This window comes from Halichondria panicea, chromosome 15 (assembly GCF_963675165.1).
Source record: "Halichondria panicea chromosome 15, odHalPani1.1, whole genome shotgun sequence".
In the NCBI taxonomy this organism is placed as follows: domain Eukaryota; kingdom Metazoa; phylum Porifera; class Demospongiae; order Suberitida; family Halichondriidae; genus Halichondria; species Halichondria panicea.
Window position 1 is genome coordinate 3,879,702 of NC_087391.1, and position 23,652 is coordinate 3,903,353.

A 23,652-nucleotide genomic window follows, 5' to 3' on the forward strand; every position below is an offset into this window, starting at 1 on the left:
GGACCTAGGTGAAAGTTAAAATGATGTGCAGGCTTGGAAGTATGGCCTCGATTCTGGCCCTTTACTGCTGCCTGTAATCGAGGCTAATGGAGTAGAGTCTACAGCTTGCTGTTGCTACTTTGATGATCATTGCCAATCAAGAATTCATTCGCAAAACATGCAAAATGCTTTGTTTAGCCGATCTGGAAGCCCATGCTAAGGAGGTACTCGACAGAAATGCCTGGGGATACTATTCTTCAGGAGCAGATGCTGAACAAACACTCGAGGACAACCAAGAAGCATTCAGCAGGTGAAATTGCATACCGTACTTACAGTAGAACCTCGATTATCCGGCCCTCCATTATCCGGAACCTCGATTATCCGGCTTGGCAGTTTTCTTGTTATCACTGATAACAAGATCAGAAAATGGGCGTGTCCCTAAAATGCGCATGCACATTGCAGCTGTTACCATGGAGACATGCCTGCTTACATTCTGCGCATGCGCAGACAACCATGTGGCACTGCTGTTTATCAATAAAGTGGGTGGATCAAGGCGTGGTTTATCTATTCAATTATCCGGCATATTCACTTATCCGGCCTGCTTCTGGAACCAAGGTGTCCGGATAATCGAGGTTCTACTATATTCAATTTTAGGCGACTCCCTAAATTTCTGATGCCTTCTGACCTCTAAAAATAGCGACTGCTGCATTGATAATCATTTTTTTATGCCGCGTCGTAAATAGGTCAAACTATAGCCTCGATTCCAGGCCGTTAGAAATATTCAGCAGCTTGTATTAATTGAGGATTGTAGATCTAGTATAAACCTCGACCTACCTCCAATTAAATGCGACCCTCTAAATATGCGACACCAGGACTTCAACATCATTTATCAACCTCAAAAAGAAACGACCTTGGTTCATAATTAAGTGTCGCCTCAAATCGAATAAGTACGGTACATTAGAATTTCCGGGGAATTCCTCAGAATGTGCCAAACTGACAGTTGGTTCGTCATGGTTCTGTAATTAGAACAAAGACGGTACTACCTATAATTATATAGCTCTATTTTCTAGGTATCGTCTCCGTCCCAGAGTGCTAGTTGATGTGTCCAAAGTTGACACCCAGGTGGAGCTATTTGGAGGATGGGCAGAGTTCCCGATATGTGTAGCACCCACAGCCATGCAGAAAATGGCTCACATTGATGGGGAGATTGCTAATGCTAAAGGTAATACTAATACTGTAGGATTATTACATTATTGCCTTAGAACTGAAACTGTAGCCATACCGTAGAAACTGGATTATTAGCGCTTACTCGACTATAAGCGTATCTTTATTTTAAGCGCATGCTCAACTGCAGGCTTTTTATACTCGAATTGAAGCGCTTTTCCAATTATGCGAAGATTATTAGTGAAATTTTAGACTATCTATGAGCTAGTTAGCTTGTACAGTGCCTGATAGCTATATATAGCTGGTGATATCCATCTGTAAGGACTCTCTGGGCATACTGTTACCTTGTCTGATCATGCTGAGAGAATGTGAGACATGGATGAGGTCCTTTTATTCAAAGTTCCTGGTCAATATGAATGTTTTTATAATAAATTATGAATTTAAATGATGTAAATGAACTGTAAAATGAACTGTAACATAATAGTATGATATAGATTCAGTTAGGGTTGCCTGCTTGCCTTGCTTGCTCACTTTTTAGCCAGCTTGCGAGTCAGTTCTCATCACAGAGACATCCGGTTGCTGGGTGGGGCTCGAAATAATTGCATTATAGGCGCATTCTCGAATATAAGCATGTAGAGCTCTGCTATTGGCCCTAAAAGCGCATGCGCTAATAATCCAGTTTCTACGGTAGATTGTTAAAAAAAAACCTGATTTGCCTTAGCATCCCTTTCACTTTATGATGATTGTACGAGTTTCCCTTGTATCTCAGTGTTGTTCCCATGTCTAAATAAAATGTTATTTGATAGACTACAATACATGACTGTACAGTAGTCTTACTTACCTCCAATTCTATTGAGCAACTGTACCTTCGTCATAGCTTGCTCTAAGTTGGGAACTTGTATGACTCTCAGCTCGTGGTCTACTGCGTCCATCGAAGAGGTTGCTCGGGCTACCGGAGACACTGGATTGAGATGGTTTCAACTGTATGTATACCGTGATAGAGCCCTCACAAAGTCTCTGGTTCAAAGAGCAGAAAAAGCCGGCTATAAAGCTCTTGTTCTTACAGTGGACACTCCTGTACTAGGTCGAAGATTGGCTGATGTTGAAAATCGATTCACCCTACCTCCCTATCTAAAACTAGCAAATTTCTCTGCTTTTCAGTCATCCAATCTCCAAACTGACAAGCAGGACTCTGGTTTACATTTGTACACTCAATCGTTGATTGACCCAACTCTGAGTTGGGAGACAGTGGATTGGTTGCGAGGTATCACTTCTTTACCGATCGTGTTGAAGGGTATTGTGACCAGAGAAGATGCAGAGGAAGCACTCAGACACAATGTACAGGGGATAATAGTGTCCAACCACGGAGCTAGGCAGTTGGATGGTGTCCCTGCCACTGTGAGTGAGTGTGTACACGTCCATTGGTTAGTATGGTCCAATGCAGCTTATTTGTCTGAGTAATGGCACGTAGATGTACATGTACTGAAATCTTTGATACATAATAACTAGAGTTCATAATAAAAATAATGGACGAAGCCTCGGATCAGAAAGTAAATAACGTGATTTCCTATCTGAACGTGTGATCAATTGATGAGAATTTGGCTGCTCCAGGCGTTCAGATTAGTTAATTAACCAGCAGGAAGTTACGTTACTTTCCAACTATATCTGATGCAGGGTAACGCTTCGTTCAATACTCTATCTCTTTTATTATGGACTCCTGATAATAGAATAAGCCTCTACGTTATACAAACCTGTTGGTTTGGTCAAAAAATCTGTATTATTATACATGTAAGCAAATATACGTCCCTGTGCCCAGATTGATGCCCTCCCTGAGGTGGTGGAGGCTGTGGGGGGGCGGCTGGATGTCTTCCTGGACGGTGGTGTGAGACACGGCACTGATGTATTTAAAGCGCTGGCTATGGGAGCCAGAGCTGTGTTCATAGGTAGGCCCATCTTGTGGGGACTGGCCTATGACGGACAGGCTGGAGTGGAGAGAGTCCTGGAACTTCTCAAAGATGAGCTCCAGAGGACAATGAAACTAACAGGTGAACCAAACATCTGAATTAGAACATTTCGCCAATGTAACCATATAGCGGGTTATATTTATATGGTGGAAATGTTCGTATATTTCGTATTGTACGAAAATTACCTACTGCAATAATTATGTTCAACGTCACTACCTTGAGCTGAAATGGGTAGTTTAATATATGCACCAATTACCCGGTAGCGTAAAATTTCCTTATTCTCTAATTACAGGTTGCAAAAGCTTGACAGAAATCCAACCTGAGATGGTCGTCCACGAATCCTACTACAGACCGTACAAATCAAAACTCTGAAATGTGTAAATGTTGTATATCAGTTTTCACATAAATTTTTCATAATTATGCCTCGAGGCGTAGCCGCACGAGGGATATGGTAAAGCTGACTGTGTGTGTGTGTATCTGTGTGTCTGTTCCAGCTGTAACTGCTCAACGGTTGCAATGCGACGAAAACTAACAGCTTCTATAGGCTTCTAGCCACGTTCTCTTGGATTTTGATTCGTGGATTAGCAAACTAAAGCTTCTTTCTCGAGTTATGGCTAGTTTGACTCACATTGAAGGCTGTTGCAGTCTCTTCAGAATCTTTCATAGCATCATCTGTCCGCACAAACTTTCTATTCAACATATGAGTTAGCCTTGCACTAAAGCGCTAGCTTTTTGTTAGCTACAAGACTCAGAAAATACCTGTTAAAACAGCTAGCTAGCAGTAGCCATTTGTGAAATTGATCTCTTTGGACACACCCTTTAATTATTCCTATGGATGTAATGCGCATGCGCGCTCATTCCCCAGATCCAGATCCTCCTGGCAGAATCATATTTTTCTTGAGGGCCTGGTAAGCCACAAAACACTACTATAGATAACAATATGCATGTACACAAGTCTTTTCTTCTTAAATATTATAATTATACACTGCATGAACTACAGATCCAATTTTCTTCTTTCTTGAGGTCCTGGTATTAAAGCCACATAATACAACAATAGATGCATGTAATAAGTCTTTTCTTCTCAGTGACTTTATATAGATAAGCTAACTTTATGAAATAATTATGCACTTCCGCTTATAATTAATTGAAAACAAAATCTTCTTCTTTGTTGCTTCCTAGATCCTTGAGGTCCTGGTATAAGCAGCCACAAAACACAACAATGATACCATAATTATACAATTGCAAGTCAGTTTTAGACAGATTATTTTATACACTTTTTCCTCTTCTATACTTTCTCTTCTATACTTTTGAGCGAAAGCAAATCATGGCGAGAGGCATTAGCACAGCGCCAGCTTGAACACTAGTTATTATTGTGTTTTGATTATGGCTCCATAAATAGTCGCGGTTATAATCAAGACATTGTGAACACGTGGCATTTCAGAGGAGTTCAGAACATTAACAATGGATGTGATGCAAACTCTAGACGTAGTAGACGGTCCTTATGAGGAAGAGGACTCTTGTGAAGATGATGAGGGTGTGTGGGGCCGGCTATTCCCTCTCAGAAAAGAGTTTGTGGCTCTGAGTGAGTTATGTGCATTCTTTTCATATGGGTATCTACATGTACATATGAAAGGACGAATCTCATGATACGGGATTGGATGTGGAAACGCCCTAATTTGTATACCTTGCTAACCTGAACCCCTCTCTTCCCCAATTACATCTGGTGCCGTATATATGCCACTTAGTCCCAAACTTATCAAACTGAAATTCTAAATGCAATTTTCGTGCTAAACATCAGTTGATATGCCTAGTGTGTACCTCACCATGGAAAAGTAGAACCCATACATTATTATTTATTGATGATCTGGTTACCCAGCTTGCTTCCCATTGTAGACATGGTGAAAGATGAGTACACTTTTGGAAGGGGTGAGGAATGTGACTATTGCTTTGAGACCCACGGTAAGTCAAACTCTCACTACCAACAGTTGAGCAAGACACACTTCAGGATCTTTAGGGTATTAAGGAATTCACCATTGTAACCTCTATAATTCAATGCAATCTCCTTTGTAGGAGAAAGAGAAAAATAATCCTTCTAAGTATATCGTTTTTGTGGAAGATAAAAGGTAAAAACATTTCTTGCCCGTATGCCTTTGTGCATCATTTCGTTTTGCAGCACTAATGGGACGTTTCTAAAAGGAGAAAAAATTGGTAAAAGATAGAATTGACCTTACATTATAATAATAATTATTATTGTCTTGTAGGCAAGAATAAGAAGCAAGTGGTGAACAGTGATGATGAACTTGCTCTAGCACTAAAGAAGAATAAAGGTATATATACTGTATTTTTATGTGCTATTAATATGATTTTTTTTTTTACATATTCCTGTGATTGTGCCTCGGTGCGCATGCGCAAGCAAGGTATACAGTTGTGTGTGTGTGTGTGTGTAGTTAGGCTGCTACAGCTGCTCAAGGATCAATGAAGTGGCAAGTAAGAGTTTCTATAGGCTTCTTGTCATGTTCTCTTGGATTTAATTTCGTGGATTTGCAAAATAAAGCTTTGTTCTCGAGTTATGCTTAGTTTTGCTTACTTGAAATGCCATTGCAGCCTTTTCAGAAGAGACCAAACTTGTTTACCGAGTGTTGCTATTCTACTTAGTAGTTAGCTCTGCACTAGAACGCTAGCTATTGATAGCTGCAAGAGTGAGAAGAGAGCTGCAAGGCTCTGCTGAAGGCAGCCATTAATTTTACACTTTAACTTTTGGCATCGATCGTTTTTAACAACAATCACGGTCGATCATTACCCACTCTTAGAATTTGCATGCAGCAAAATTGATATAGTAGCTTTATGTTATGTAGCTTTGGCATCTCCACCGAGGCATCAGCACTTGCGGTGCTTTCATTTATTATTAGTAATTAAGAACTGCCGGTCAAATTAGTATGCTTTGTTGGCGGTGGAATTTTTTTGCAACTTCGTTATACTATTGTTTTGCAGCTTTTATCTTTAATGACTGCGCTGTCACCTCAACCTCAGACTCTTTACCACAAGTAAGGGGTGTGGCCTCTGTTGTGTGGTGTATTCGACAATACCTCCCTCCATTGCAGGAACTCACAGAGAAATACACAATGTCGAAACAACTAGGCAGGTATGTATTGTACACACCTTCAGTGAGGCTATGTAGTTTGTAGGCTTAGCTACATAACAGTGCAGGGCTGCATCCAGGATTTTGGATCAGGGGGGGGGGCGAAATGAGCAAATTAAAATGTAAGAGGGGCGAAGTCATCATAATAATAGCAGTACAAATGAATCTGCCAGATCGTAGGGGTGGCAAATTACCCCCCTCGCCCCCCCCCCCCTCAATGCAGCCCTGCAGAGTCTTGTAACAATTGTCTTACTTTGCCAACAATATTACTTTGTACGCCACTGATGATTCTGTATACACTAAAAGGTCAGTATTGGTCACTGACAGAACTCTACTGTACATACGTCATGTGACCCCCCCCCCCTACCCCAGAGGTGCGTGTGGTGAGGTGAAGCTAGTATTTGAAAAAGAGACGTGTATGAAGTACGCTGTCAAGATAATTAATAAAAATACCTTTTCTGTCGGGGTAAGTCCACTAGTTTCAGTGTGTGTATTTTTTTACTTGCTTTTTTTCAGCCGCTGGGTAGATCAGTGAAAGATGAAGTCAAGATACTCCAAGCCTTAAAGCATGTAAGAACCTGTGTAACGGTTACACTGTGTGTTAGAAAAACTGTGCTACCACTACAGGCCAAGTTGTTTCTATAGTAACGTAGGTCAACGACTAGGGATGCGGCGATTATGCGAGCATAATTTTGAGAATAATAGGTAGCTTGCAGCATTGGGAATTATACTGGAATAAACGGTAGAGTGGGTGGGAATAATTATGCCACGTGGCTAGCATTCTAAATAAAGCACTAAAGCTATCTTTGTCATGGAATCTGAATTATCTGATCAAGAGAGTAGCACAGCCAGGCCCAGTACTACCACTTGTGGCACAACAGACACTGAAACTGAAGCCAGCTCAAGCTCCAACCCCCCAAGGCCTGTTATATCCATGCTGGATAGACTCAGAGCACCTACTTTGGCTGATATCTCAAGATCTCGCAAGACAAAAAGTAATCCACCACCGAAAGGAAAGCGTAGATGTATGGGAACTCTCCATTCTGACCCCAAGGGAGTTTCTCCAGCCCAACGAATAAAAGAATATAGTGAGGAACCCTTTTTGATTTCAAACTCTCGACTCTTTTGCTCTGCATGTAGAGAAGAACTAAGCTTAAAACGCAGTGTTATTAACAACCATATCCAGTCAGGGAAACATAACAATGGTATAGAGAAGTTGAAAACCAAAGAACTTAAAGAGAAACATATTGCTGACATGCTGATAGAGCACAACCAAGAAGAACACCTCAGGGGAGAGACATTACCTGAGCAACAGCAGGTGTATCGGGTTAAGGTAGTCACTACATTCCTTAAGGCTGGTGTACCCCTTAGCAAGATTGAGCTATTTCGAGATCTACTCGAAGAGAATGCATACCGTCTCACTGATCGTAGAAATATGCTTGATTACGTACCATTCATACTCAAAGATGAAGAAAAAACTATTCGCCAGGAGATTAAAGGAAAGAATGTGTCTGTTATCTTTGATGGTACCTCTCGTCTTGGGGAAGCCCTGGCTGTATTACTGCGATATATGGATGATGAATTCACCTTACAACAACGTCTTATAAGAGTACAGATGCTGTCTAAGTCTTTAACAGGAGAGGAAATAGCCAGAGAGCTACTCACGGTGCTTTCAGTCACTTATAGTATCCATCCAAACAACCTCCTAGCCGCTATGAGAGACAGAGCTTCAACCAACAATGTTGCCATGCGAACCTTGTCTGTTATCTATCCCAATGTAGTGGACATTGGATGCTTTTCTCACACAATTGACCATGTTGGCAGCAAATTCAAAACACCTGTGTTAGTGGATTTTACCTCTTCATGGATATCTCTCTTTTCCCATAGCCCTAAATGCAGACTGCTATGGAAGACTCGTACTGGCAGGAGCATGAAAAGCTATTCCAGTACTCGATGGTGGAGCAAGTGGGAAGTTATGAAACAAAATTAATGATGCTCTTCTTTGGTGATATTGAACCATTTTTAACCGAAAACGAAGACATTGGAATGGCTCTAAGACCCAAGCTATTGGCCGTTTTGAACACTTCACAAAAATGTACCTGCCTTCGCATTGAACTAGCAGCTACAGTGGACTGGGGTGAGCCGTTTGTTAAGGCGTGCTATTATCTGGAAGGAGATGGCCCATTAGCTGTCGATTGTTACGAAGCTATGGATAAAATCATAATCGGAATACGCACGGAGTACACCCCCAATGTCCGAGCAGTTGCTCAGTTGCTGTCTGGAAAGCCTCCTACTGATCCTGCTCATGAAGCCTGGGTCTCATATGCTAAAGACTGTGTTCAACCAGGATTGGATTACTTTCAAAGGCAATTGGATACGAGTTTAAAAAGATCTTTAGAGGTATTCAACGGTTGCCGTCTGTTTTCACCCTCAAAAGTGCATACTATGCAGCCCAACGCCTCAGCAGTCGACCAAGCTCTTAGTAAAGTACCCTTCTTGAACTCAATGCAACAGCTAAATGAACTCAAGGTAGAGTTACCAGCATATATAGCAAGGGCAGCAGATACTGACGAACAGTTTAACATTTTAGAGTGGTGGAAACGAAATTCATCTCACTTACCCAAGTGGTCAGCTGCAGCAAGAAGAATATTCCTAATACAGCCGTCATCTGCTGCATCAGAAAGGGTTTTTTCCTTGCTAAATAATTCGTTTGGTGATCAACAAGAGAATGCCCTTCAAGATTATGTTGAATCTTCACTCATGTTACAATATAATAAAAGATGATTTTTATGATTTCAATGAAGAATAATAATATTTTTATGAGAATAATGGGCTGAATCACTGAGAATAATAGGCTGTAGCTTGGGAATTAGAGAATAGAATAATCGGTAAAATTTGGAGCATAATAGCCTCAAGCCTATCAACGACTAGGTGTTGACAGTGTAGTGTACCTTATTGCACTTTTAATTCCCCTAAAATTAGAAGTCTTAACAATTCTTCATTGTATGGTAAAGGTCACCAAAAAAGACTAGAGACTACTACTGGTGGTGGCAATTGTCTTGTTACAGTTTGTTCCTCCGATGCAGCCGTGTGTGATCCACATAGAGGACGTGATCGACAGTCCGAATGCACTCTACATCGTACTGGAATTGTAAGTGTCCCCTTCTTTGTCCCCATAAGTGGCCGGTACATTGTATATACATGATTGTAGGTATGTTCCTGATATATTTATTAATTAAGGCACACTAATAGACCAGATCCCACTCTCTCCCGTGGTGGGCCCTGGGGGACATGTGTGCTATAGTGACGGGCGGCTTTAAAACAGCTGTGTTTATCACACCACACACTGCTACTCAATAGCTATCCAACATTGACTTGTGACTTGTGCCATGCGTTATTTCATTTAAATGGTAAAACCATCCATTGCAAAAGCTTCCAAGGACGTGCAAATTGGTATTATGGCAATCTGCACGGCAATTAAACTTATTTTGTGCCAACAGAAGATCGTTTTAATGTGTTACTGAATATGTGTGAGCAATACTATGCCCCTTTACTCAATTGAATGAGTCTTGGCGTAGAATGAGCTGTTTGTGTCTTTGTTTGAAGCTGTTCCATCCTCAGGGCGGAGGGCGGTGAATTGTTTGAAAAAGTGATAGAGTGTGGCACGTTTAGCGAGCCCCTAGCCAAGCTATACTTTTACCAGCTGATATCTTCTGTCAAGGTACAGTATATAGTTGCCATTGTAATAATGGTTTTGGTTTCATGCTATCTCCATTCACAGTACCTCCATGACCAGGGAATAACTCATAGAGACCTTAAAGTAAGTTTTGATACACTGTATACGTAGCAGGGCGTATGCAATGGTTCTATCTGATGTAGTATTACAGTTCAAATAACGTCGTCATGTATATAATTATGAGATATTTAAATCTAAAGGCACACTAATAGACCAGATCCCACTCTCTCCCGTGGTGGGCCCTGGGGGACATGTGTGCTATAGTGACGGGCGGCTCTAAAACAGCTGTGTGTATCACACCACACACTGCTACTCAATAGCTACCCAACATTGGCTATGTTCAACAAAAATGCTTTGTGCCATGCGTCATTTCAAAAGCATTATAGCAATCAAACTGATCTGTATACACTACCCTTCTTCAGATTTACTTCTTTACAATTATGTTCTCCAGCCTGAAAATGTGCTTCTTGCCAACGATGATGACGAGACGTTGATTAAAGTGACCGACTTTGGCCTGTCAAAATTTGTGGGAGAAAATTCTCTCATGCAGACACTGTGTGGTACCCCTAGCTACCTAGCCCCTGAGGTGCTGCAGACAGCTGGCACTGGCGGATACACCAAGGAAGTGGACTGTTGGAGTGTGGGTGTCATCCTCTACATCATGTGAGTGCATGGAGACGGTTAGAAACATCTCATAGGAAGCAACGACTGTTTGTGTTTGAATTATAGCCTCACTCTCATCGTCTCACCCCCACACACAAAGGTTGGGAGGCTACTCTCCTTTCTCAGACGATAAGTACACTTTACACGATCAAATCTGCCAAGGTCGCTATTCTTTCCCTGATAAGTTCTGGAAGAAAGTCTCGAAAGATGGCATTGACATGATCAAGCGATTACTGACGCTCGATCCCAAATCTCGTATCACAAGTGCAGCTGCTCTTGAGCACCCCTGGCTACAGGATGAAGAGATTATTGCCAAGGCTGAGAAGCTAATGAGCCGTTGTAACTTCAAACCCAATGCTAAACCCTCTAGCATGTGTCCACCAGCTCTTCCTGCGGTTAGTTTATGTCAGATTTTCATAATTACGACGAATGCTTTCCATGCAGTCGTTTTCCTGTAAGATTTCCCTAAACATACATTCAAGCACAAGTTTTTTACGAACCCTACCCTAGTAAAAGCAACATTTCTTGTACAGCCCCTAGTACATGTAACAGACAAGTTGACAGGCATTTTAATCCTTGTAGGGCTACAATGTACATTGTAACTGAGTCAAGCTATATACCTTAACCCTCCTATAGCACATGTACAACATTATGGCAAATGGTGTCAAAACTCTAACATAATCTGTCATTTTGCAATGCAATGCAATAATTAATTGTGGGTGTATGGTTAGGTAGCATTACGATGTTTCTCATTTTGTTCATAGACTCGAAAGAGGTCTGCTCCGAACAGTGATGATGAGGGTGTAGCTAAACCAGCCAAGCGAGCCACTGTGGACACTCTTTCCCCAACAGAAGAAGCACCCTCCACCACCGAGCTATGTGCTGAGTCAGTGAATAGACTTAATAAGAACAAATCTAGTGATAGTACTTGCTCAGTTACATCTAATGAACGTTAAAAGTTAATAATTTTATACAGACAATCAATAAACTTTGAACTCTAATGCAGAATAGCGCATGCGCATCAAGTTTCACAACCACCACGTGTGAGCTACTAGTGAAGAACATCTCTTGTGTGTTTGTGTTATAGTGTTTGAATTGTAAAGCCGGAGTACAGTTGTTTGAGTACTGAGATGGCACCAGGCGTTTCTAAACAGGTATGAATCTTCCTCACCCACACTGCACTAGGTGGTGATCGACTCTCACACCAGAGCTGAAAATATATAATGGGTAACCTTTTTTATTTTATTTTATTCTTCTTAGAACCTTTGTGTGCGTGTATTTCTGTACTGTCATGTTTTGATAATAAAGCTTAAGTTTTGTAATCTGTATCTACTGAAATCGTATTAATTTTTGAGAGTGTTTTCCTCCCTCTAGAAAAAGGCCATGGAGAGCATCAACTCTCGTTTGGCTCTGGTCATGAAGAGTGGTAAATATACTCTTGGATATCGCTCGACAATCAAGAGTCTTCGACTGGGCAAAGCCAAACTGGTCATCCTTGCTTCGAACGCCCCTCCCCTCAGGTACGTAGGTATGGCCGGGTGTAAAAGAGTGGTGGTGGTGGGGAGTGACTATCCATTTTAAAAAGAAATGGGTCTCTTTGATAGGTCTAACAGTTTAGAATATGCGAAAGGTAGAGAAGCTTGTGCAGAAGTGGGGGTTCCACCGCAGAACCATTGACCGTGCCCACAATTGTTTCCACCCTAAAGCCGTGTATCTCATAGGAGGGTTAACAAATTCAAACACAAATTTACCTTCTCTCTATAATCTGCTGATTTGTGCAGATTTCTGCAACAAGCTCTCACCCACTGACCTGAATTTTGGCGCCTTTTTCCCCATTGATAACCCAATCCAGCCACACACAACACCCCCTGAACGCCAGCTGAGTAACGTTACTTTTTTAATCTCCAACTGTCACAGATCGACTTTCGCTATTCCGGCTCTTTGAAGTACGGCCACCTCAATAATTAGACTTTATAGCCAGCAGGAGTGCTGCAAGTTAGATAGCTTTAGTTTTAGATAGCTAGATATAGAACAGTGTGCAACTATTCAGTTGCACACTGTTCTATATAGCTAGCTCGCATGCAGCTGCATGCTTGTTCTACGGACGCTTTTCGTACTCAATAAAGATCTGTACCCAGACAATTACCAAAATAATAATTGTTCTTTCATCCACTGCAGGAAGAGTGAGATAGAGTACTATGCTATGCTGGCCAAGACTGGTGTGCATTATTACAGTGGTGACAATGTGTCACTGGGAACAGCTTGTGGCAAGTATTTCCGTGTAAGCACCCTCTCCATAATTGACCCCGGGGACTCTGACATCATACGCACGGTACCGGCTGATTCAGGCAAGAAAGAATGAACTGGTTGAACTGTTGTGTGAAGATTTTTTGTTGTACCTTTTTCTGATGTGTATAAATGAAACAGCATGCCATAAACAAATCAAAGACATAAAAATTTTAATAATGGGTAAGGGTCGTGGGGGAGTGTTGTGTAAGAGCTAGAGGTCAGGAAAATTAATGGAGAAACCTAAGATCAAGAAGCCCTGCTACAGCCTGTATGGATGGTGGTACAGTAAGATACCTCCAACTTGGATGGTCATCACTGGAGCATTGATTGTGCAGGTACAGATCAGTGGTTTAATATTGTAGCTCCATTTATTTAATAATTAAATACTAACAAAAACCTGCTAATAGAATACCTCAAGGCATGTTTTCTCTAGAGCTGATGGCTAGAAAGGATCTTCTTCTGGGGGGCAAAAAGATCTGGAGTGCACACACTACAACTTTTCAGAGCATGTCATGTGATATGATTGGCCACTCAGCTTACTAATGTAGATCGAATTGTTACTCAGCTGGTTCCATTAATTTTTGATGACGCCGCATTTCATTTAGCTCTATCCACATTCCACTATAAATGTTGCAAGAGTCCAGACTTATTCAGTCTCTCCTTAACTATTTCCCTGAGAATACAGTATTTTGACAATTAATAATAAAAAAGGCAGAGAGGTCGAATTTCACAATGGCTTTCAATTCTGCTTCCGGCTTTGCAGCTATTTTCACTCTGGTATATATTAGGCTACCGGTAACCACAGAAAATCAATTATCAACTTCGTAAGAAGATTTGCTATGCAATTGCTACATGTATACAAAAGACTGCGACAGCCTTTTTAATATGTAAAACCTCCCATAAATGATAATAATAATTACTAATCCACGAATCAAATCCGAGCAAACGTGGCTATAGAAACTGGTCGTTTTTTTAGTCGCATTCCAAGTGTTGAGCAGGTACAGCTGGGATACACACACACACTGTTGTCTTTACCGTATTCCCCTGTGACTGCCCCCCCCCCCCCGAGGCATAATAATCAGTCACATGCAGTGTCAGGTAATACGTTTCCTACAGGTCGGGTTCGGGCTGTATCCTGTAATTGTGAAGAAGTTTGCCGCTGGAGTGAAAGCCGATCCGCTAGTGCTGAGCTTTTACAGGTGAGCCCGTGGGGGCAAATCCCAAACAAAATTTTTGGCCTAACTCTTCAGAATCCCAATTTTGCTGTACAATTAGTGTATGAATTGATTATGTTCTCCCTATCGCAGAGATGCGTTGTGTTCGCCAGTGCTGTTCCTATGTGCTATCATTGCTGAGAGAAAGATTCTCATCCCAGGGTTCAAAATGCTTGTTGTGAGTGTATTATTAAATTGTCAACCTCTTGTGCTTACTATATTACTAGAATATTTTTCGGGTGAAAACCTTTGCGAATGAGCCAAATTAGCAGAAAATTTGACCCTTTTGCGATCTAACTATTGCGTTCTCGTATGTATTTACTAGTAATAATTTAGGATTTTATTGTTGCGAATTGATCAACCCTCGCAAAATTCGCAAATGTTTGATGCTCACAAAACATTCTAGTAATACGGTATTAAATTAATGTTATTCATCTAAAGTGACTGCATTCATCTACTGTATTACATTTCAGGTCCTTATTCTACTGGGCTTGGTAGGAATGTTCGGAAATCAGGTAACAAACTTGAAATGTGGTGGTGCAATCTAATGAACGTAATCGTAAATCTACTCAAGTTTGACCAACCTAGTGACTTATAGTCGACTCACTCTGCAGTTGTTGTACATTCTTGGGGTGTACTGGGCGGGGCCAGACATTGCCAGTGCTTTCCAGCCCATCATTCCAGTGTGGACAGCCATCCTCGCACTGCTCACTTGCACAGAGAAAATACCCTCCCCATTTAATGTGAGTGACTCATTCGAATTCCATTAGAAAATCAAAATGTGTGTGCTATTAATGAAAATAAAGTAATAATAATAATAAATAATAATAATAATAATAATAATAATAATAATAATATTATAAAATAAATAAAATAAGAAAATGTCGTCGACCTTTACAAACCACCATCTAGTTACATGCTTTTTTCCATCTTTGCAGCTTCACACCTGGATAAAGCTGTTGGGAATAGGGCTAGCAGTAGGTATGTGTATGTTCCCAATAATTATCCTTGTCACCGTTACCTCCCACATTGTAGGCGGGGCTATAGAGTTGACTGTGACCGGTCAGAAGGGTGATGCTCCCTCCAACAACCACACCTCTCACTCCAACTCAACTGACTCTGGAATCAACTTACATGTGATGGGCTATGTTGCTCTCTTTGGTAACACCTTTTGTATGGTGCGTTACTTTACTGTCTTATGGTAACCTATTAATTTTAGCATTATGAATAAAGTATTACTAGTATATAATAATACTCTGATGCCCAAATTTATATTTATCGCAGAGAATAGTACCTGCAAATAGGTAGTTTTGCTGTGCATTGATACCTTGAGTGACGTAAAGTGGGCCCTACATAGTTTTGGGGAACTTATTGGGTAATTGCACAAATCTGTTTCACAAAACATTACAGTTGTCGTTGTTTGCTCTTTAGTCCTATATAATGAAATGATAACTCGTTTGTTATTTACAGGCTATTTATGTTCTCTTGCAAAAAAAGTTCATCTTCAACAAACTAAATTGTGAGTTCATGACACTTTTCTCCACGTAATCTGTAAATGCACAGGAACTCTGGTTAACCAGAATTATAAAAAGCTTAATTTCAAGTTTAATGTCGTCACTTTTAGCAAGAGTCCACAATAAAAAAGGGAGAGTATCGAACAAAGCATTACTTTGCCTCACATGTATTTGGAAGGTAACGTGACTTCCTGCTTGGTAACTGACCAATCCGAGCGCCTGGAGCCGCCACCACTTGCCTCGAGGCAGCAATAATGTTATTGCATATTGATCACGCGTTTCAGACAGGAAGTCATGTTACTTTCTGAATACATCTGATGCACAGGTGCATTGTTTGATACTCGCTCTCTTTTTAGTTACTGTTGCTTTGCAAAGGTCAACTGACACCAGACCCTACTCTATCAACACACAGGTCGATGGCGAGATTATCCTGTGTCAGTGACCGCGTACTCATACGTATTTGGTGCTATGTTCATGGGACTAGCCGCCACCATCTACCTCCCAGCCATGGGTCAGACCGACCACTTTATATTGCCAAGCAATGTGAGTTAGTAAAATCTTCTGATGTCAATGTTCAATCAGCAGTCATGCATGTATAGTTACGTCTTATTTACAAAAAGTCTAAACTTCAATACATTTTCATAGCCCTATGGTAAGGTATTTTTATTAAATAACTGTTTATGTCTGCCTTCACATCACCCTTAGACTGACTAAGTATCTCGACTGATAGAAGGAGTGTTTATAAGATAGTGCTGATTCTCTTTCCCTTCTCAGGCTTGGTATGCCCTGGTGTATGCAGTGTTTATCACATCGGCTCTTTGTTACCTCCTCATCACCTGGTCCAACATGCACCTCTCTGCTACCATAGTCACTGCCTTCTGGCCATTCCAGGTACCTACGTACCTGTATGTATTTTGTGTGGATGCATTCACTGATAAATTCTTCGCAAAAATCTATTTTGGCCCTACATCTTTCTGGGAATCAGGTTTACTAGAGTGGTCCATCTACTTGTATTGGTTCTCTTTACCACAAGCTTATAATTATTTAGTGGTCTATAGTAACGTACAATATTTACTTTTACTTTATTCAGGTACTTGTGGCTGTGTTGGCGTCGTACTTCATTACTGGAGATGTTCTAGCTCCATTGGTAAGAACAGCAACACATTTTTTTACTGCCTGTGTTCGCGTGGTTACCGTAGTGCTAGAAGCATAAAATGTTGCTGTCTTGGGCCAATTTTAAGGCTACGAAAAGGTTATGCGATTTTGCAATTATTTCCTCGATTAAACACCACAATTTCAATGGGGATTGCAGGCCTCGAATAAAAATATTTGTGCCATACAAATTAATTTATGCGACATGGTGGCCGCTTGTATCACGCATTAATCTCTAGCTACTATGATGTACTGTATTATAGCCGTAATACAAGCTATTATATAATAGAACTATTATGCGATTTATTAAGAGTCAGTCTTTGTGCCGTAAACAATACAATCTTCCCTCCAGCAATACTTGGGTGTTGTCATGTTAATTGTCGCACTGTTCCTGGTGTTGGTGTCCAATCACATGGACGAACGGTTGGCTGAAGGAAAATCTGTAATTCGATTGAAAGCCTGTTTCGTAGAGCGCAGGAGACAAGAGTCGATATCCTCCGAGAGAGAGAAAGAAGTAGGTGGAGTATACAATGAGCACACTTCCCTCATTAAGAACGGACATACTGGAAGCAAGGTGAGTCTCGTTTGTATAATTGCATGAGAGCTTCAGTTAAAATTATAGCGAAGAGGCCACATACTTTGATTATGATCTCTATCTCAAAGGAAACACTTTTAGGACATCTTAACTACAGTATAGCCGGTAATTTTCGGGGGGGGGGGCAAAACATTCGTGGTTGACCAATATTTATAATCACTTCGCTTGCACTGCAGGTAAAGGTAGTCATCGTCACTTTATTCGTGGTCAGAGCTTCAACCACAAAAACCACGTATATTTTCCCCCCAAGAAATTACCAGCCGTACGGTGTACTAATCTAGTAGTCTTAGCATGTACACACAAACAGCTAGTTTTCATGCATGTAAAGGTGAGTAACATATTCTGTGCAATGCCCCCTCCCTTCCTCACCCTGCCCCCCGCCCCCATTGCATATGTAAAATGATGTTACTAAAAAATTCCCATGCAGAATCACGATGAGAAGAGAAAAATGCTGAATGCTAGAGTGAACTGATTACTGATGACTTGTGTGACTCTTAATAGTTATAATTTTGAATGAAACCACTCCAGTATCACCATTTTTTTACATTGCACATTGTCATACATAGAAACTAGGACACACATAAATAGAATATATATTATATAGAGGTTAGGGTATTGCTATATATAAGTGTTCAGCTCTCTATAGCTAAAACACTCTGATGGTGTCGTCTCTAGCAGGACCAGTGCCAATCCACTGAACTGTGATGGAGAGGAAAGAATATAAAACAAGATGCTCATAGAGCATTCACCCCGTGCGTTGAGCTTCATTGCACAGCAGCAAAACAAACACGATAACTTTTACTGTAATGACCTTTATAATTATGGGGATGATCGTGAATCTATAAAGCATCGATTAGAAAACAGTGTGTTTTTATCGCCTTCACTACAAGTTTCAACTATAAAATAGCCTATTATTTTTCAACCACTGTCTCATTAGCAGTTAAAGCAGTCCATGAAAGTGTCTAGTTCGCTCAAACAGCTCCTTTTTGTGTCCACACACACCAATCACCCTACCTACCTACCCCTGCTGCGCACACACAGGGTAAATAATTATAGAGACTGCAGCTGTGCATGACATGCAGGTGTATCGGTGGGTAGGGTAGCTGATTCAAATAAAAGCAAGAGTGCCTACTAGGAAACTGCACGTAGAGCTAAGGAGAATAAATTCTCATAAGTTTAAAACAAAAGGGTGCAATGTACCAGCAGTCCAGAACGTATAATATCAACGCCTAAAATGTTTACTCGGCTAATTAGAGATGTCACTGAACTGACAAGAGTACACAATGGATTCTTTTTGTGGAGCCTAACATGCATGTATGCCTAACATGCATGTATGCCTAACATGCATGTATGCCTAACATGTATGCCTAACATGCATGTATAACACTGCAGGCAGTGCAATTTACTTACCTTTCATTCCTGTCAGCTCGCTAAGTCTGCTCACATAGGCCCTAGCATTGGGGGGTAGCTTCTCCAGTGACTTCATGTGAGCTAAGCTGGTCTTCCAGCCTGGCATCGAGACGTACTCCACCTCCACCTTCTCTAATAGAGCCTGTGTGGCTGTGTGTGTGGGTGGAGGGGGTGGAAGACTGTGAGGGTGTGCATGGGATGGGAAAGACGATAAAAATTATTTAATCAAGATACATCACAACTGTACACGAAGATTCAGTGAGCCTATCTATAACTTGCTGATTATGCTGACCTGGCATTGAGTCCAGAACCTTGCCATCCAGCTTATAGCACACACCAATTTTTATCTCATCAAAGGTGTCCAAAATATCCATTTTGGTCAGACAAATGCTGTACAGAACAAAAAATAAACAATGCCTACACAATTCCTCACATTCACATGCACACAAACCTATCGAATCCGTTGATCATGGCACTGTACTTTGCCACGACAACATCGAACCAGCCACACCTCCTGGGACGTCCAGTGGTCACCCCGTACTCATGACCAATCTCACGAATTTTCTCACCCAGTTCCTACACAAGAAGCAAGAATGGTCTGCATAATATTGAGTAAAACGTATCGCAGTCATAATCCGTTACCGTATGTCAGGTTTCAAATGGATAGTTATATCATTTGCGAATCTGTGCAAGCACTATCGTTTTTAATTACTGCAGGACTTGCTCACTTGCGATCTATGCGAAAACTCGCAATTCTCAATCAAAACCTGATATACGAGAACAAGAATTCACTGCACTCATAGAACAGTTACAGAAACAATTGATTTAACACTGAAGCGCACTGTATATATACTCACATTGTTGAGCTCAGTAGGGAAAGCCCCCGCCCCCACTCTAGTGGTGTAGGCCTTGAAAACTCCATACACTGTGTTCACGTTTCTAGGGGGAATCCCCAGTCCAGTGCACACGCACCCCGCAGTGCAGTTGGACGAGGTCACATACGGATAAGTTCCTGCAAGAGGAAAAAGCACATGCACTGGCTCATTAATTTAAAGGTTCCTGAAGTGACAACGAATTTAACAGACCATTAAAGACTATAATTGTATATCGGATTTCAAATGCACTATTAATCGAATGCGAATGACACAGCACAAGCCTGGGACAATTGCGATTTATGCGAAAACCAGCAATTTGCAATCGTAAGAACCTCACATTCGAAACCTGATATACATAATTATGGTACAGTGTTAGGGGATATTCAGTTAAGAGACATATCGAGGCCACTTGCAATTTAGATGAGTTTAACTGTTCAACTGTTCATCTATATAAGTATGTGTACACAATAGTCCGTACCAAAGTCAATGTCCAGCATTGCAGCATTAGCTCCCTCCACGACAATCTTCTTGTTCTCCTTTATCGCCTTGTTCATAAAGAGCACTGTATCGGTGACCATTGGTTTGAGTCTCTCCCTGTACTCCTGTAGCTTTTTGACCTCTGAGTCCTCATCCTGTACCATCTGGGGGAATCTGGAAAATGGGGGGAGGAGGAGTAGGCTCAAGTTTGAATAAATAATGCAGTCTCGATCGCATCTCATTCAAAACTAACCTGCACATTAGGTGACCAAAAACATATTATATTCTACTGAGATGCTAGCTAGACTGCACGCACAATGCTACTCACTGACCTCTTAGCTAGTGCATTCATGGGTGGTGATAAAACAGGGAATGAGAAATGAGGAAATAAGAAATGAGGAAATGAGGAAATAAGAAATAGGAAATGAAGAAATGAGAACGAGAAATGAGAAACAAGCTGTTAGGCAGAGCATATCTATGGTCAGAGCAAGTCTGAAGACGAAGCTAACATCTACTGAGCTACAGGTACCTCCTGGTGACAAGTCTCCTGGTGCTCTGCCACCATACAGAACTTATGTTCCTCTGGTACACGGTGTGACACTCTCTACCTCTATCTACTTGTGTGCCATGTACGACTGGCATGGTTCAGACATCAGATCTACCTACATAACGGTACTTACATGTACTGTCCTACAGTCCCACAGTCTCAAACAATTTACCTATGCATGGCTATACTGGCAATACATTCACCGATTTCACAATCCGGTGGGCAAGTGATAGTCAATGGACTGGACTCAATGTCAACATCTACATGTAAGTAACAGCAAAGAAACTTCCAAAACTGTTTGTCAAACCAAGCAAATTCTAATCTGCCAGTCCTGTCGTAAAGCTGCAGGAAGTAATGACATTAGTACACTGTACTGGTATCGTATCCAATCTCGCTACAGGGTGAAGAAAGCAATTCCCATTACCATTCTCACAAGCAATGCCTAGTGAAAGCTGATGCTACCTTTAATGAAGACAGCCTGCTGTGCCTGGTAAAATTTAATTCTTACAATGTGTCTGACAACCTGTACTGTGTGGAGGTGCCACTATATATATTTGATAACTAAATACTTAGTCACCTACTAGCTTCTTGGCTGATATCAGTCATTACTTTTGTGCATCTATATAATAATTATTATTATCAATGTCATAATTATTTTGATGAAAATTAATGCCATGGTGATGATCGTAACCATAAATTATTCTTATTCTATTTCTTATTTCCTCATTTCCTCATTTCCTCATTTCTCATTCCCTGTTTTATCACCCCCTGCATTCATATCAATGGCCAAGCTTTACATGTGACTTAAACTCTATTTACACAAAAACCATGATGCTGCTTTTAATCTGGGTTTAAATCTGGGTTTAGTTTGACACAGACACAGAGTTTTAGCCTAGTACAGTACATGTGTAACTCAAATGCACATGTAGTTTCCCAGGGAATGCTCCTAGTCTCATACCCGGATATTACTCCAATCATGGATATTGATTGTAGTTAGCAGAACTGAAACACATGGAAAGTAATTAGTTATATATATATATATATATATACCTGCGTTTGTACTCATCGAACATAGTGTGCACTCTGTGGACAAAAGAAACAATAACACGTGAGCACCTGTGGGTATCGTTATTATTTACAAAATACACTCATTGCTAGCTGTACAAGGTGAGCTATTAATAACTTTAACAGCTGGTACAAGGTACTGTAGTTACAAGGGAACGCATACAGTAGTGAGAACACAGCATACACAGTGAAATTCTATTTGACAATGCAATTTGCCAATGGAACTAACTTGTCTCTGAGTGTGTCATCGTCAAGGAAGAGGTCGCAAATCCTTAGACCAATGCGAGAGCTTTTGGCTGAGTAGGTGGGTCCAATACCCTTTTTGGTGGTGCCAATGCTGGACTGGCGCTTGGCCTTCTCAGCCTCTATCAGTCCATCCACTTCTTGATGGACATCTAGCACTATGGGGGCCGGAGATCAATGGAGGGGGATAAATTACTTTTGGTACACCACACATACTGTAACATAATTATAGCCCCCAAAGAGCTTAATGGGAACATTCAAGGGGGAAGTCTAGGTCCAAGAATCACCTCCAACAGTAGTACTAAATACTTCAGGGAATGTACTTCGCAGATGTTTTTTTTTTTACTAACTACTAGAGTAGATATTCACTCTACAACCCAAATTTGAACCTATTCCGCCACACAAACAACCACTGACCTATGTGTGCTCGTGATGAGACCACCAGCCTGTCTTGCCAGCCACTGAGTCCCTTTGCTTCGTTCTTTTCTATCTCCTCGAACAGCCCAGGCAGGTGCACCACCATGCCGTTACCTGGGTAACAGGGATAATTCATACTACGTAACCACACATTGAAATTCAAAAGAACAGCTAGCTGGATTGTGTGCTTACATTAGCATATAATAGTGCTTTAATGCTCACCTATTACTGACTTGCAGTTAGCATTGATGATCCCACTGTGATAAAAGTAGTAAAACCAGTTCACAACAATAATTATTCAAATACAACAATGCACATGTACGAGTACTAGACAATGTGGTAGTCCACACCCCGACCTGTACACTATGTGCAGGCTGGATCAGTAATCTAAAACTGTTATTCATTCTGGGAAACTATACAATGTTCAGCTGGGGGAGGAAAAATGAATATTATATTAGCGGTCGTTACTATAATTACAAATGAACACTATTTGCATAGTGGCTACACCACCACCAGGATTCCAGGATTTGGTTTGCATTCTATTAAAAGTGCCACAACACACGAGACAACAAAAAAGACTACAGGTATATCCAATGCAAAATATGATGGACAGGATGTTCAGTGGTTACCTTGGAAGTAAGTGGAAGTCATAGCTTTGTGACCCGATCTTCACCGTGTGACCAGCATTATTTCCACCCTGTAATTCATTTTTGCAACTAATTAATTGTTACATGTAGAATGGGGAACATTTGCACAGCGAAAGAAGACCATAATAATTATTTATAGTCAATCTGACTCATTGTCAACTTTTTTCGTACATCGGAATCGGGTTCATTTAAGTTTTTATGACTACTAGCTTCGCATAAGTGTACTATAGATTAAATATCTCAGCTACATGTATTTTACTGCAAGATGCAAGATGCTTAGGGTTAGGGTGCCAAGAGATTACCAATTCCATACCTGACACCTTGCAACAATGTCTGCCTGCTGAGCCAGAATGTCCACAAGCTTGCCCTTGCCTTCATCTCCCCACTGACCTCCCAGCACCACAGTGACACCGCTACTCAGACTAGTAGCCATAGCCGAAAACTTCACTCAGTGCAGTAGCAGAGAAAGCCTCAGAGAACTAGAAAAAGCGTCTCTAATAAATTATAGGTATAATTTAGTTGGGCGGAGTCCAACCAACCCTATGCAGTTGGTTGGACTCCG

The 23,652-nt window shown here is 41.0% G+C and overlaps 4 protein-coding genes and 1 pseudogene across 4 annotated transcripts; 4 read left to right on the forward strand and 1 right to left on the reverse strand.

The window, feature by feature from the left end:
* Positions 1 to 112: 112 nt before the first annotated feature.
* On the forward strand, positions 113 to 11,799 carry LOC135349430 (serine/threonine-protein kinase Chk2-like). The gene is made up of 18 exons (XM_064547962.1): positions 113 to 289; positions 1,050 to 1,201; positions 2,021 to 2,541; positions 2,960 to 3,188; positions 5,001 to 5,122; positions 5,178 to 5,230; positions 5,281 to 5,315; positions 5,369 to 5,434; positions 6,099 to 6,151; positions 6,209 to 6,249; positions 6,619 to 6,712; positions 6,763 to 6,816; positions 9,333 to 9,397; positions 9,868 to 9,967; positions 10,028 to 10,066; positions 10,434 to 10,645; positions 10,746 to 11,040; positions 11,410 to 11,799. Exons 1-18 carry the CDS (start codon positions 123 to 125, stop codon positions 11,599 to 11,601), a joined length of 2,490 nt encoding a protein of 829 aa, XP_064404032.1. The 5' UTR covers positions 113 to 122; the 3' UTR covers positions 11,602 to 11,799.
* LOC135349436 (uncharacterized) lies at positions 6,825 to 9,326 on the forward strand (annotated as a pseudogene).
* LOC135349450 (large ribosomal subunit protein eL30-like) lies at positions 11,665 to 13,102 on the forward strand. Its single transcript, XM_064547982.1, has 3 exons — positions 11,665 to 11,799; positions 12,020 to 12,165; positions 12,824 to 13,102. The coding sequence occupies exons 1-3, from the start codon at positions 11,776 to 11,778 to the stop codon at positions 13,005 to 13,007; spliced, it is 354 nt and encodes a 117-aa protein (XP_064404052.1). The 5' UTR covers positions 11,665 to 11,775; the 3' UTR covers positions 13,008 to 13,102.
* A 7-nt stretch (positions 13,103 to 13,109) lies between these two features.
* LOC135349445 (uncharacterized) lies at positions 13,110 to 17,958 on the forward strand. The gene is made up of 13 exons (XM_064547976.1): positions 13,110 to 13,269; positions 14,051 to 14,133; positions 14,242 to 14,326; positions 14,622 to 14,663; positions 14,763 to 14,891; positions 15,087 to 15,129; positions 15,184 to 15,326; positions 15,619 to 15,667; positions 16,075 to 16,205; positions 16,437 to 16,553; positions 16,753 to 16,809; positions 17,167 to 17,388; positions 17,837 to 17,958. Exons 1-13 carry the CDS (start codon positions 13,165 to 13,167, stop codon positions 17,879 to 17,881), a joined length of 1,251 nt encoding a protein of 416 aa, XP_064404046.1. The 5' UTR covers positions 13,110 to 13,164; the 3' UTR covers positions 17,882 to 17,958.
* On the reverse strand, positions 17,928 to 23,634 carry LOC135349442 (adenylosuccinate synthetase isozyme 1-like). The gene is made up of 12 exons (XM_064547974.1): positions 23,404 to 23,634; positions 23,073 to 23,140; positions 22,666 to 22,700; positions 22,444 to 22,557; positions 22,013 to 22,184; positions 21,769 to 21,801; positions 20,173 to 20,345; positions 19,677 to 19,831; positions 19,271 to 19,395; positions 19,112 to 19,209; positions 18,820 to 18,969; positions 17,928 to 18,108 (listed from the first exon to the last, which is right to left on the reverse strand). The coding sequence occupies exons 1-12, from the start codon at positions 23,521 to 23,523 to the stop codon at positions 18,056 to 18,058; spliced, it is 1,296 nt and encodes a 431-aa protein (XP_064404044.1). The 5' UTR covers positions 23,524 to 23,634; the 3' UTR covers positions 17,928 to 18,055.
* Between the last annotated feature and the right edge of the window lie 18 nt (positions 23,635 to 23,652).

Bases quoted from the DNA above. Each gene is read 5' to 3' on its own strand.
- LOC135349430 (XM_064547962.1), top strand. From the start codon at position 123: ATGATCATTGCCAATCAAGAATTCATTCGCAAAACATGCAAAATGCTT. The intron at 3,189-5,000 runs GTGAACCAAACA...TTCCCATTGTAG, and splicing joins GAGGACAATGAAACTAACAG to ACATGGTGAAAGATGAGTAC. The intron at 6,817-9,332 runs GTAAGAACCTGT...CCTCCGATGCAG, and splicing joins TACTCCAAGCCTTAAAGCAT to CCGTGTGTGATCCACATAGA.
- LOC135349442 (XM_064547974.1), bottom strand. From the start codon at position 23,523: ATGGCTACTAGTCTGAGTAGCGGTGTCACTGTGGTGCTGGGAGGTCAG. The intron at 22,185-22,443 runs GTCAGTGGTTGT...CGGCCCCCATAG, and splicing joins CTCATCACGAGCACACATAG to TGCTAGATGTCCATCAAGAA. The intron at 18,109-18,819 runs GTAAGTAAATTG...TCTCCATCACAG, and splicing joins CGAGCTGACAGGAATGAAAG to TTCAGTGGATTGGCACTGGT.
- LOC135349445 (XM_064547976.1), top strand. From the start codon at position 13,165: ATGGAGAAACCTAAGATCAAGAAGCCCTGCTACAGCCTGTATGGATGG. The intron at 15,130-15,183 runs GTATGTGTATGT...CCCACATTGTAG, and splicing joins GGGAATAGGGCTAGCAGTAG to GCGGGGCTATAGAGTTGACT. The intron at 16,810-17,166 runs GTAAGAACAGCA...TCTTCCCTCCAG, and splicing joins GAGATGTTCTAGCTCCATTG to CAATACTTGGGTGTTGTCAT.
- LOC135349450 (XM_064547982.1), top strand. From the start codon at position 11,776: ATGGCACCAGGCGTTTCTAAACAG. The intron at 11,800-12,019 runs GTATGAATCTTC...TCCTCCCTCTAG, and splicing joins CACCAGGCGTTTCTAAACAG to AAAAAGGCCATGGAGAGCAT. The intron at 12,166-12,823 runs GTACGTAGGTAT...CATCCACTGCAG, and splicing joins TCGAACGCCCCTCCCCTCAG to GAAGAGTGAGATAGAGTACT.